This window comes from Amborella trichopoda, chromosome 10 (assembly GCF_054954075.1).
Source record: "Amborella trichopoda isolate Santa Cruz 75 chromosome 10, AtrichopodaSantaCruz75HAP2 v2.0, whole genome shotgun sequence".
NCBI classification, from domain to species: Eukaryota; Viridiplantae; Streptophyta; class Magnoliopsida; order Amborellales; family Amborellaceae; genus Amborella; species Amborella trichopoda.
Genome location: NC_142345.1, coordinates 5623274 through 5637916, shown reverse-complemented (window position 1 = coordinate 5637916; position 14643 = coordinate 5623274). Strand labels below are relative to the sequence as shown.

General features: G+C 37.6%; 1 protein-coding gene across 7 annotated transcripts; it reads right to left on the bottom strand.

Moving 5' to 3' along the window:
- Positions 1–3760: 3760 nt before the first annotated feature.
- Positions 3761–13966, bottom strand: LOC18435747 (protein RIK). Of its 7 annotated transcripts, none has more exons than XR_002281161.2 (12): positions 13864–13966; positions 12257–12497; positions 11632–11760; positions 11410–11444; positions 11242–11317; positions 9197–9328; positions 9022–9108; positions 8273–8366; positions 8038–8155; positions 6672–7212; positions 4965–5944; positions 3761–4447 (listed from the first exon to the last, which is right to left on the bottom strand). XR_002281161.2 is itself a non-coding variant. In XM_006845773.4 (12 exons), exons 1-12 carry the CDS (start codon positions 13926–13928, stop codon positions 4329–4331), a joined length of 1875 nt encoding a protein of 624 aa, XP_006845836.1. In that variant the 5' UTR covers positions 13929–13966; the 3' UTR covers positions 3761–4328. The 7 variants fall into 7 exon arrangements, 3 of the variants coding, with proteins under 3 accessions (XP_006845836.1, XP_088705536.1, XP_088705537.1); XR_016042485.1 differs by having other exon boundaries at positions 8273–8332; XR_016042486.1 differs by having other exon boundaries at positions 4965–5202; positions 8273–8332.
- Positions 13967–14643: the final 677 nt, after the last annotated feature.

The following is a 14643-nucleotide window of genomic DNA, read 5'->3' as shown; positions in this document are numbered from 1 at the left end:
CAAAGAACAGAACGGTTTTTGAGGCATTGGGGACCACGACATTCAACAAGGCATTGTTTGGTTTTTGAAGGTTGGCTTCAAAAGGAAGTTCTTTGGTTTGGTTTTTTTTTTTAATATAGTCACTGTTGTGTAATAAATAATACCCATTGGACCATGCAGTGTTTTTTCCGGGGGGGGGGGGGGGGGGGGGGGGGGGGGGGGGGGGGGGGGGGGGGGGGGGGGGGGTAAACCAATTTAGGGGTTTTATTTAGGACTCCAAATTTGGGGAATTAGCGTCATCAAATCGCACTTTTTATGTCTGAGAAAACCATATTCAAAGATTGAATATGCACTGTTCAATTTGGGAGGTGAAAACCATATTCAAAGATTGAATATGCACTGTTCAATTTGGGAGGTGAGTTCTAAATTCTAAAAATCCTTTTAAAAAGAAAAAATGGTTAAAAAAGGCTTAGATTTTATTAAAGAAATAAAGCCTCATCTTAAAACTTACTAAAATTGTGTTCGGGTATTAGAGAACTTACAAATCGATCATCTTGGTTCTCAACCTTGACCATTATTGCTATGAAAAAAATTGGAAAAATTACAGAAAAAAACCCGCAAGACCACACTTTCTATATAACTTACACTAAACTTAACATTTTCTCACACTTTTTTTTACCAAAACAAACTTTCTATGCAAATACACTCCAAGGGAAAACATTCATTTTTTTTAACAGAAATACCTTTTTAGTACATAAAAATCATTTTGGTTAGATTTGAAGTTGACTTTGGACCCCAATAGAGCGCACCATCACATTGCCGGAGCGCACCACTGTGAGACCACTCTAAGACAACTACCGGACCGCCCTTTACATAGTGTCGGTGTCCTGGAATCCAGTAATAACTACTGCCAGATCGCCCTTTGCGACTACCGGACTGCCTTTTGCAACTGCCGGACCACACTTTACACAGTGTCGGAGCCTTACTACTGGATTGCACTTTATACAGTGCTGGAGTCCGACTGCCGGACCATACTTTACACAGTGCCAAAGCCCTACTGCCGGACCACACTTTACACAATGCTAGAGCCCTACTGCCGGACTACTTTAGATAGTGCTGGAGCCCCTATAATGTCCAAAATGTTTTTCAAAGGTTTCGAGGTGGAGCTTTACTTTCTGCTTTTCATAAAGCTTAGCCCTATAGAAACTCCACCTTTTAAAAGTAGCCATAATTTTTATCGCAAAATTTCCATCATTGTCAAAACATTTTTCCAACTAATTGGGCTTGGCTATATAAATCCCGGTCCGTCATTCTACTCTATTAAAGGTCATACCTTTAGCAAGGTCGTAAGTCTTTATATTTTTTCTCAATACTTCTAATCATAACTTTTTGGGCTTACCCCTTGCCCTTTTTGGGCCTTTCACTTAAACAAATTCGCACCTCCTAATAGGTACTGCATCAGGTCTACACCGTACCCACCTAATTCTGTTCTCCCTCATCTTATGGTGTCACACTTAAAGTTTTTTTTAACATATTCATGTTGAATTCTATCCTTTTTTATCTTGTCACTCATCCATCTTAATATCCTTATCTCCACTAGACTCATTTTATAGATATGTTGTTTTTTTTTACCGTTAACATTTTTCCCCATAAAAGATGATAGACATAATCACGGTACTAAAGAGAATGTGAAGGAGGTTTGATTAGAGCACACAAAATGTGCTCTCCTAACTCCCTTGTGGACTTACTTCACACGCTTGCCTCTATAAAATAAACCCACGGGTACGTTTGTTTAGAACGTTAGAGAGGAAGTGACTGCATTTCCCTTACATTAGTTACAAAATGAGTGGACCACATAAGAGAGAGATGATCTCCTCCATTGATGCAAGGGCCACACTAAATATCCTAGGTTCGCATCCACGAATAGTTTATTTTCTCTCTCATAGTCGACTACATTCTTTGGACCTGAAAGCTCTTATTTTCTCTCTATCAAGTTTACTTCTATCAAGTTTACATTGTGTGTCTTGATAGAATACATCATCATTATAGTCTTTTTTTTAATTAATTAGATTGGTTATATGAATCATGTTTTGTCATTCTACTCTATTTAAGATCATACACTCAGTAAGGCTATAAGGTTTCACGATTTATAATGAGTTTTAACAAAATTTTATGTTGACTGGCTACTTAACACAACCCAGCCCTTTTATTTGAGAAAAAATTTAAGGTCACCACCCTTATATCAGATTCGATGGACAACATACTCCTTTTATCTTGAGTCCGCTCTAGCCCTCCCTTGCACGACAACTACAATGATGGTAAACAAAAGCCAAAAAAAAAAAAAAAAAGTGGAAAAGAGGGCCCAGCTGGCTGGCGTAGCCTTGCACTTGGGCCATATTTCGTAGCCCAAGACTAACTTTTTAAGGCGAGCTGACTGGGCCCATGGCCAGCCCTACTGGTACTACTTTGTGTCCTCTCTTTCAAACCATGCTTGTGTAGAGGACGCCACCAAATATACACCCTGTTCAGATCCTAAACAATTCTTTTGGAATTGTACATTGTATTCTCCCATGCTAAGGTCCCTCGCTCCTATTTTAGACTGTATTCAAGAACTCGGCATGTCTTCTTTGGACGCGGCTCAAGTTACTCGGAACCTATACCATACCAATTATAGAACAGCGATACTTGGATGACACGAGTCTCGCCTATGGTTAGTCAAGTCACCGAAATTCGATCGTGTCCGTGTAGGCTTCAAAATTAGACTCGTCGAGTCAACTTGGGACTGGCCGAGCCGGCTCTCTCCAGGGAATGGAGTACACCATTTTCATTTACAAAAGCTTTTTAAGTCTGAATCAAAATGTAGTAACAAATCAGAAGTTAACATTTTGTCACTCAACGTCACTACTCACCACACCTGCAGTGTACTTACTGCTGACCTAACTAGAATAGGTCGCCCTATTTAGAGTTCAGCGCATACAGTATACTCCTGGAGGAGCATATTATGCATCTCCAGCCTCCCTCAAAATGCCAACTTAGGAGAATTTTTAAGCCTTATCCTTCAAAATTTAGACTCTCCATTCAGTTTCGAGGCATAAGTTTTTTTAGTACATAGCAAGATAATTTGAGATTATTATTAATTTTCTTTGCCGAGATTATTCCATGGGTTACAAAGGTTACATCCAATAATTGGAGATCTAAAAAGTATCCATGGACTTTTCCCGAGGGAGGAAAAGATAGTATCATCCACTCCACTGTAGTAGAAAGTCTTTTCGGTTCAGAGTTTAAACAGTATTTATAGTTAGAGAGAGAAACCTAGTGTGAATTCATTTCAAAAAGAGACAAATGCATGTGAGTGGAACCCACATTCAAGTCCTTGGTTCAATTAGGGGTACTGTCATAATACGAGGGCTGCCCTCGAAGCCATCTCACTGGTGAACTTGGAAATTTACCCCATGAAAAGCCTTCTCTCTCATCCCTTATTCATCTATTGCATCTACCAATCAAACAGAGGTAAAACGGTAACTGAGAGCTGGGTTGAATGAATGAGTATTTTCTGCTCACATCTATTTCATATACTATGTCCTCCCTCACATGAAGAGTATTTTCTTCTGTTCTTTTTGGACAACACAAATAAAACTGTCCTAGAAATCAGTGAATTTTTAGGCTCATCCAAGAATGCATGTTTGTTCAGTATATTATCTAGAGAGAGAGAGAGAGAGAGAGAGAGAGAGAGAGCGTTCCAAGGAAAAAGAAAATATTAGAGAAGGGTGAAATGAAAATATAAGAGAAGAACTTGGTTGCTTTACGAGACAGTAATATAATATACAAGTTTTGAGAGAGCCAACCCACCACAAATAGAGAAAATTACATAACCCTAAAACATTAATGGCAGAAGTTCAAGAGCCCAAGAGCATGTAACAAAAAAATAAAAATAAAAATAAAAACCCTAGAAGCAAGACTTAGCTTACACCCAACAAAACAGAATGGCCAGCTCTATAGAAGCTGAACCCACCATCCAAAACCATCACTTGTCTATATTAACAGCTCCAAATCTTAAACCTCAACATTCATGGAACCCTAATTTCTTACGGTCTCAAACTGTGGTTGCCAAAATTTCTCTGAAATTTCTCTGAAAATACAGTAGTCTGAGCTTTTTCTCTGAAATTTCGCCAAAATTTCTCTGAAATACAGTAGTCTGAGCTTTTTCTTGAGGTTTACAAATCAGGCAGGGAAACAATTAATTCAATAGTCACGAACAAAATAATTGGCCAACCTTTCCATACTTTAGACAAACACCATAGTTGCTTCAACTTTTTGCTCTTCTTTATGACTAAATATCCTTTCCAAGGTTATAGGGCCCAGAATGGTTTTGAGGATGGAGGCTTCGTGGAACTGGGTATTGGTGGTTTTTCTGCAACTTCATCATCTTCATCCTCTTCGCCATACTCAACGAGCTTGAGTGAAGGTTCTGAAGAAGTCGAAATACTTTGTATTATCTATCCAACTAAATATCTATATTTATGTATCCAAACGTATATCGACCTATACCTCCCTATAGAGGCATGTGTGAAAAAGCGCGTATGGTTTATAAGGAAAACTTGACGCACATTTCAGCACCGAATTTCAGGAAAGAAATCCAAAAAGAAACAGGAAATATTTTGAGAAACAAAAAGAATGAAAAGCAAGATCCCTCTCAAAAGAATTCTGAACCCTGACTCTATTTCTCTATTTCTGTAACATAAATGATGATATTTGGAAACATTTCACCTTTCAGCTCCCGAATTGAATGAAAATATGCCCATCTTTCACTTAATCAAGTGAAGGAAAAAGGGAAACACGGTAACTGAGAGCTCGGTTGCAAATCCAAAATGCGACATAATCTAAATAAACATTTAATATCAACATGGGGAATGAGGAAGAACACAACCAACTTTTACGGTTACTAAAAGAAGAAAGAACATAATTTACTTTGTAGTGATCCTAACCTGCAATAACTGAGTTGCCTCCCGCAGGCCTGGACACAGAGGTCACAACTTCTTTTTCCGGAGGGGGAGGCATGAATTTGGGAGGAGGAGGCGGCATTGACTTAGGAGGAGGGGGTGGCATTCCATTGGTCTCTAACTGCACCAATTTCTTTGGTGGCGGTATCATCTGACCACTTCTAGTGATTGACTCTTCCAAAGAAACACCTGGCTTAAGAAATTCCGACCCTTGTCGTGAGTTCTGGAAAAGAAAAGCAAAAACTTTCATATCCCTTCAACTCCTTTAGTTGGATAAGCAAAATACACACACACACACACACAGATTTGGTCTGGGGGTGGGGGTGAGAGTGGGGATGGGGTGGGGGGTGGGTGTGGTAGGGTGTGTGGGAATATCTTATGTCAGTTAATAAAACTGTGAACGAGACAAAAGATCCATAGATTGCTATGGTTCTATCCAAGTATGAAAAGTTTTGGGATGACGAAATTTCTTTTGACGAAGGGAAGGATCTTGAGAAAAGGATTCAAAAGAAGAAAACATGCAGCACAGTCAAGAAGAGGCGAAAAGGATAGGATAATAAGAATCATTACATAACCATGCCTCAAAATGGCATGCAGAATGGCCCATGAACATGGGAAGAAGAGTTTAAGTTTTAGGATTTAGGATTAAGGTTGTTATGGTTTACAGGGTTTTAGAGTTTTTACATAAGGTTTTAGGATCAGATTTACGACCAGAACAAATGGTAGCATAAACAGTTCACAGCTAAACACATGATGAATATGAAATAAAATTTCATAAAGCAGCAGGCTGAAAGCAATGGCCCTGGATTCCAAGATCAAATAGCCTTCCATCAGCCGACAAAAGAGAGATGGCTCTCAATGCATCAAAATCCAACTTCAAAAACCCTGTGAAACATACAAACGAATGGTGCAACCAACAGGTCCTCTACTAGCCTGTCAGCCTGATAGAAGGTCAGAGAAAATACCTGGAATAATTAGAACTTATCAGCATGACAATAATAGGAAATAAATAAGAAATGATAATTATGATTGTTCAAGTCCCTTCAAAGATAACAGTTCGAGCATTACATGGGAAGCAATTTTTTTGTTTTTTTTGCAAATTTTCTAGCAATGGTTAGTGGTTTCAGGAAAAGACCTCGAAGCCTCAACCCAGAGAAAGTAAATACATCTGGATCAATTTTAGCTCATGGTGAAGAGAGTAATACTATTCATTATTTCATGTGAGGACAGGTCAAAGTGCAAATATAACCCACCCTCCTCCAAAAGTCTCTTTTTACTTTTCACACACTTATTGCTACCACTTTACACACTCATTCTGCAATATTAAATTCAGAAAGTCATGTTCAAGCGAATGCTGCACTGGAAAAGAGTGGAGAAAAAAAATTTTGATGAATAAAATAGAAACCCAACTTCTACTCTGCAAAGTTAATCTCCCGCCACAAATAAAAAATTTTATACCCTAGAGAAATCCTAGGCCTAGACAGATATTTCTTAAAGCCACAATGTGGTAGACAAAACCATCAATCTAATTCTAGATGGTAACAAAACTTATGGTTACAACAGAATTTCAGACAAAATCTCAGTATCCCAGCGAGAAACCCAAACCATATTGACTCTCTGAATCTTCCTCAATGATGGAATCTCTTGAGAATTTATTACTTGAATCCTCACCTAAAACATTGAACACAATACCTGATGAGCAATTGTCAGTCCCTTGGGATTAACTGGCAACTCTTGAAACTTCCGCCTTTGTTTGTTAACTGCTGAACAATCAGAGCTCGAATTCATCTTAGGCAATGCACTGACTGTTGATGAGGTGGAAGAAAGCTGAGAGGCTGGAGCAGGCGGTTGTCTCAATGCCAAAGCAACTTGCTGCAAAGGAGTAGCCTGAGGATATATCCCCTCGTATCCACTATATCTTGTTCCTCCAGCTAGTGAAGGCCCAGGATAACTGAGTGACTGAATTGGACGTTGTCCATAATTGAAGGCACTACCAGGTTGATGCAAGCTTGGTCCTTGAGAACAGGTGGTGGAGATCCCCATGGAAGTAGAAAAAGGTAGTGCTGGTACATTTGCTGTGGAAATTGAAGGTTCTGTTGTTAAGTTGGTGGACAAGGATGTCGTACCCACAGGCCCATTTGCACTTCCATTGGCTTCTTTCAGTGCGCTTTCTATTTTAGTTAACAACTGTTGAGGAGGGGGAACCGCATTGTAGACTTTGCTGGAAGACACCCTAGATGATATAAAAATGGTACATGATGTTCATTAGCAGTAGTTTCACAGGAGTATTATCACCCTAGAGCAATATGTGATCTTTTTTCTTTTTTTTTGACAATATATGAATTATGATATGCACCATGATGAAAGCCTAACAATAAAGTCGGAGAGTGGAAGTATAAAATCATATAACACTACCCACAAAGTAATCCTCAAAATCAAGGGTGATACAAAATCCTCAATGAAATAAATGTTACTGTTTTCTCCTCGATTACTTGCAAAAAAGTTTAACTAATACTACATTTCAAGTGCAAATTAACTTATGCGAGTAAAGGAAGAGGGTCCTGCTCCCTCACCCCATGATGGCTCCCTCAGCAGTTAATAAACAAATACATTCCATCTAGCCAGATAAATATATGAATCATTGCTAGCACAGAAAACAAGGAAATAAATTGATACAATGTGTAATTTAGAATTCCAATTCAAGTAACTAATAAGTGGGGATAAACCAATTACAGAAAAAAAGAAAAAAATCAAAAAAAGAAAATAAGATCAAATTCTTACAGAACATTACTATCATGACATAATTTAATACCAAATATATTAGAGCAGAACATTGTCAAAAATCAGCCAGTCTAATGGATGCTAACCTTGTGTAATTTAGAATTCCTACTCAAGTAACTAATAAGTGGGGATAAACCAATTACAGAAAAAAAGAAAAAAATCAAAAAAAGAAAATAAGATCAAATTCTTACATAACATTACTATCATGACATAATTTAATACCAAATATATTAAAGCAGAACATTGTCAAAAATCAGCCGGTCTAATGGATGCTAACCTTGATGCACCACACTCCACACTGATTGTATCCAGAAGATTCTCTGCCAGCCGCTTTGCATCTTCAAGACTCTTCAAGGTATTACCAGCCAAATATAAGTGCAAAGGTTGTTGTGGTTCTGCAACAAAAGAAAAATGTACTAAATTGTGTCAACTGGCAAATTGAACGGCATTGAGGCGAAGTGCAGAATTATCTATCAGAAATAAGAGGGCCAGGTGTAGATAGAATCCACAACCTTCAGAATATGGACCCTCAACACCATCTGAGCCTTGTCCTCTCAACATAACAGTAGCTCCTGTTTCATTCATAATGTGGTTTATATACTGGTCCTGCATGTACAAAGCCAACCACCACCAGCACAAAAACAATCTCTCCCAAGGGTATGGAGAAGTCAGGGACAGCTTTAAATCATTAGAAATCTTGTCTTGAAGAATGTAACGATAACTAGATAATTGCTTACAACCAGTACATACAATAGAAGAAAAGAACAAAATGATATACAATAGGATGATTATGTTCAGCACAGAAGCAAACAAGACTCTTTTGGGGCGTAGATTATATGAATTTGTACCAACCAATTACCAAATGCGGACATCATCTAATCACACACATTGAGTAGGATATCTAAAAAACATTGACATATAAATGAGCTAAAAGAGAGCAAAAATAAAAATTGATAAATAAAAAAAATCTTACAAGGATCATTAAAAAGAATTAGAAGGTCTCTGAAAGGATACAGACCAGTATGTTAGTCATTACACGAAGGAGACAAGCATGACTATTTTTTTTGGAAATATGTATATTACTCAAGAATAAAAGAAGCAAGCACATAGTACCCATCTTTCTTTAAAAGATAAATTAATTACAACACATAAAGCCCAGGCATAAAATCAATAAACAGCAACCTAATTAACTGGCATTCCAGACAAAGGCATACTGACAAGATATCCAAAAAAAATGTAGCTGAGGCAGTGAAATGCTTACACTTGGCCCACGAATCCGAGCAGCAACATTCAAGGATGGATTGGGCTCAAAACCCAAAAAGACACATGCACTGAAAGGCTTATTAACCTATGTTCATCATGCAACCAAAACATGAAAGAGGTTAGTAACCCTAATATGGCACATTCCATTATTAAAAGACAGAAAGACCACCGACCTGTACTCCAGTGCCAGTTAATGGGAGGAAATTATTAGAAAATAGCTGGGGAATCTGCCCTTGTTTCATTATTTCCTCCACCATGGCCGCAGCACGGTCAACAGTTTTAATCCTTTTTGCTGTGTCTTTAAGCTGGAGAGGTAGTGTTACCAAGTCAGTGCTATAACCATCATCAGTGCTTGTTCACACGATAGAGAGAGAAGTCGGAGCAAGAAAGTTTTTCACTACATATGGTAAGGCTATAGTAAGTTACCTAGGAAGTCACCTATTGCTTTTTGTTGGGGGTACGGGTCAAACATCATAAAGAATTTTTTCTTTTTTTAACAGAAAAATTGGTTCCTTTCCACTATGTACTGAACTAATCTCAATCAATGGTATTCATATTTTAACAAAAACTCTCCAAAAGACCATATGATCAAATTCCTATAGGGTTCACCACAAACCCAAAAAACATATCCAGAGGAATTTTAGCACTTGATTTTTTTGAAACAGCTCTTCACTCACTATGCTATCAGTTTAAAAACAAAAGAAAAAGAATTAGGGCTCTTGTATTGTAGACTGGATCATCCAATAGATGGATAGTCCATAGTCATAGTTAAAGCAGGAACCGCCATCCAATGTAATGGTGCTTAGTCAACACAGGAGAAAATGACGGCAACATCCATAGAATTTTTTTTATTGGTTGGTATTTATAATTAATTTTCTATTTTAATGTTAAAAGCATCACTCTCAATGTTTCAAAAAATGGCCTGCCTAGCGCCTAGACGACCTCAATGGTCCAGGGGGGCCTGGGCACGTCGCTAAGGCCTAAGCGGCCTTCCTAGGCACTGGGTTCCTGGGTGCCCGGCAAGGAAGCCCAAGGCCTAGCCTTGGGCGGGCACCCAGGGTTTGTGCCAACCCAAGGGCAAAACTGCCCCTAGTGGAGGGGCATTTTTGTACCTTCCCCCCTTAAATAAGAGGGCATCCCCCCGGGGGGGGACAGGGGGTTCAGGTTTTTATATCCTAAGTTCCCTTTCTTTATATATTAGAATGGACGAAAAACACACATTTTTGCTTTGCTATTAGATTGATTAGTAATTCCAAGTTCTAAAAAATTAATCCATTCATCATCCTTTTGGTTTGGATTTGAATTTATAGGTTTAAAAGCTTATACAAGGGTTTTCGGAAGCTTTTGAGAATGGGAAACATCTCAAGATTGAAATTTGTATGGATTACGGACTATGTATTATGCCATTATGTGTATGAGTTAATAAGAAGTATGCTCTATGGTGTTTGGGTTGGGCTTTGGACTATGGAGTCTGGATTAATTGGATTATAAGTTATGATTTGGGAATTGTGTGTATGTGACTATATAATTATTATCTTTTCCTTGCGATTGCGTTAGTATTTAGTACTAGTAGTCTAGCCTACTAGTAGTCTAGTGCTGAATTTGAATGTTGGATTATATTTTCCTAGTTTTCTTAATTTGTTATTAACTAATTGTCCATATCTCAAATACTTTGGTTTGTCTTTAGAGTTTGCATTGATTGAACATAAAAAAATATTAAAATGCCTCAATATATATTTTTTACACAATTTGGACATAAAAACAGTTTTGTGAACAACTCCCATCCTTGTTCCACCACCTCGGCTGCTCAGAAAGGGCTGCCGCCTAGGCAGGCACCTGGGTACTGCCCGGCATTTTTGGAACATTGATCACACTGTGATGGTGACTTAGCTTTCTTGTGCTTTTGGTTAAGTACAGGTAGCTGTCAGAAGCCCAAGTAATCTTCTTTATCAAAACCATATAAATAAGTTATCTTCTTTATCAAAACCATATAAATAAGTAATTTTCTTTATCAAAAACATATAAATTACTGTATGGACTATGGGTCACTTGGTTACTCAAAAAGGTTAAATAGTGCATAATAAAAGGTCATGACTAGAAAAAAAAAAAAAAAAAAAGGAATTGGCTTAACAGCCTGTCTTACTTAAACCACTATCAAACTAGTAGTCTATCAACGGGTTTCAGCTAATCAACAAAAAAAATAAAATAAGAGACTTACATGAGCCCCAGCAGAAATGTGAAGGTATAGTGGTTTATCATTGTCAAGCAAACAGCCAGGAGGGCGGTATTTACCCCTAGAAAATTCCACAAAGAACAATAAGGTAACAGACTAACAACTAGAAGGCATCCAAAATTTAAGTATTTAATCCTGCACAGCCATCCTCACCTTGTAATGACCACAGCACCGGTGCACTTCTGAATCTGCCAACAAGAAGAAAAGAGATAAAACAATTATCTAAAAGGTAAAAAGAAATACAAAAAATAACCGAGTAAAATCATAACATATAAGTAAGTCACTAAATGTATAGCAGGCTATAGCATGAATACATGATTTGCTTTATCAGAAACTACATCTTGCAAATCAATGAACTTCAACTCCCTATCTCACCTCTTCCTGAGTCTGTCTCTTTGTAAGCTTGTACCGTACAGCAGGTTCAGCATCATTAATGACAATCTCTCGGGCAATGAGTTCATCTTGTATCTTTGGCAGGGGAACTACTCCTTTGGTTGCTAAATCCTGTCAGCAAGTATACCATTGAAGCCAATCAAACAATAAACCTGGAACAGGTAAAAGCTTATGTACACAAAGTTGAGGCTGCAAATAAGAACCGTTTTAGAAAAAGGAAGTCGGGACGATATTTCCAGTAATCTGGCGAGTTCATAAAAAACATAAACAAAAGAGTTATGGTTGTGCCACTTGTAGAACTTCTCCACGTTGAAACTAAACTTAACCGTTAAACAATGGATGGTGATAAAGACTTAACAGAAAATTATGATGAAAACATTTATTTACCATTCTTTTGAAAAATAACATTTATATGGTGATCCTAAACAGTTTATATACTGATTATTCTCTAACGGAAAACAACAGGATCTTCCTGGCTCAAATATTACTCAGATTTTCATACGACTAACAAGATTAAGTTAATACAGGAAGGATGTCAGTACTAATAAACACAGTGAAGATATTTCAATAAAGCATTTTATTGAATGCTTGCAAAATGATCACTTACTTGATCAAGTTTTTGCAAAACAGAAACTGCATTCTGTTGGACCACAGGCATCGGATGAATATCTGAAACATTTGGAGAAGTCACTAAGTTCCCAGCTGTCAGAAGAGCACCAGAAAACAGATCCATACTAGGAACGATAACTCCAGGAATAGCTCCAACACTACTGTATGGGAGGACTCCAGGTATTGGAGTCCCAGCTGACATAAAAGGCACAGCAGGTTCATCCCATTTTCTCTTTTTCCTGTTAAAATATAGAGCAACTCTAAAACATCCTCACATAATCCCAAACCACAAGCACAACAAGTATACTGAGCAATCAATAAAGCCCATAGAATGGAAGCATAACATGAGCATGGTGACAGAAATGGGCTATATTTATTATATTTGGCATGGGGATCAGACATTGAGAGGTTACTAAGTAAAATACAACCAATGGAACATGAGAGCAAGATGAAATATTTAAACTATTAGATGCAGAAGCAGATGTTTACCTCTTATCAATAACCAGAGGTACAAAGACCAATTCAACTGGTTGAACCATGCACGGGCCTAGAACCAGTCCAGTTACCCCCTTTTTTCATAATCAGTCCAGTCTTATCTTCAAAGAAAGAATACCAAAATTCTGGACAAAATTTGGCAGTTACCAAACCAGACATTTTTATTGGGACCAACCAGTTCTGAGCTCCATAAGTCCTTTCAAACATCCTACCGCCCATAAAATTCTAAGGTTTTGCTATTTCCGAATCATGTCCATTCATGGTTACTAGGATTTTCTTTTCTTGTGAATTAGTCCTGAAGAAGAACTCCTTTTCTTCCAGGTGCATTAATGAAACTCAACCAAACAAAACTAGAGAAATGGTAAGTAAAACAAATCATCCAATAAAAGAAAATAAACAAGAAATGGTAGAGAAAAGGCACACCACACTTCACCCGAAAAACACTTCTGAATAAAGGAAAACCACGTGCCAATTTGTAATCAACTTAAGAACTTAAAATAATAAAGCCAATTTTTACCATGGCTTCTGTTTCTCTCGGAAAGGTTTCCACCTCCAGTTTCATTTCTCGATCTACACCCTAAAGAAAGGCTCTCTTTCAAAGGGGGTGAAGTCATATTCCTAAAGTACTCTTTAAGGCCTTTTCGCCTCATTAGGAAATGTAAGAGGATCATTTGACCAAAAAATATAAGAAAATTAAAATGAAATTATTCTAACTTGAACGAGTTAGGAGCTACCAAGACAATAGATTAAAATGTGTCCTAAAAGCCAGGATCAAACAACTAGACAGCATTTGTTCACAAAAAGAATGATTGACTAACATTTCCAATTAAAGAAAAAATAGAGGTCAGACTGAATCATACATCTGGAAAGTTCAGAATCCAATTCTCAACTAAAACAATAGGAACAAAATTTTATTAAATTCCCATAGTATTACACAAATTCAATGAGCCTACGACTCAAACACAGTCAATAGAGGGTTTATAAGAAATTCTAAATTGCAATTAAATATCATGTACCATGTACTGTTGCCCTAGATTCATGGAGTGATTGCTGCAAAATAAGGGGAATACTGTAAATAAAGAAAAATTAGGGTTACATAGAAATGGGTACCTCTGTTTGGTTGTTGCAGAAGGCGTGGATTCTTCTGTAACCTTTGGGCAAGCCTCTTCCGTCATTGCTCTTTCCTAGTTCAGAGGGAAAATGCTTCTTATCTGAGAGAGAGAGAAAGAGGGGGAGAGAGAGAGAGAGTCCTCTTATCAGAGATGAGAGAGAGAGTGAGAGGGGCGCGGGGTGGGGGCAGGGGGTCGGGGGGCGGGGGGGCGTATGTTTAGACGTTGGAGTGAGAAATAAAATACGAACCTCAACTTTGATTTAAACGCCAATGTGGTCCTATCCTCTCGTGGACGGGGGCTGCGACCCTCGACTCCTTTTAAATAAGAGAAAATATTTTATGATCCCGCGGAATAGAATTGTTCATCTATGCCTTCAGGTAAAACCAAATTTAGGAGTATTTTAAGGACCATAAATTTTGAAGATCTAACATCTTTAACCAATAAACTAAACTTTCCAAATCACATTCTATATGCTTGGAAAAAAAAATGATATCCCAAGACTAAATAGAGATCGTCTAATTTGAAGGTGAGATCTGAGCATAAGACCACTCAAAATCAATTTTTTTTTCTTTTTAAGAACAATTATGTTGATTCTCAGGTAGTTTCTAAACTTTATTTTTTTATAAATAAAAAAATTCGTCAAAAATAAGTATTCTACATGAGATAATAATATATAGATGCTCCTGTAGGAGCATAGAATGCACACATTGTTGAGATGACATTGTAGGATAAATGGGCTTCAAAGTTTTGATATGTTGAGACAGGTCTTCTATTAGCT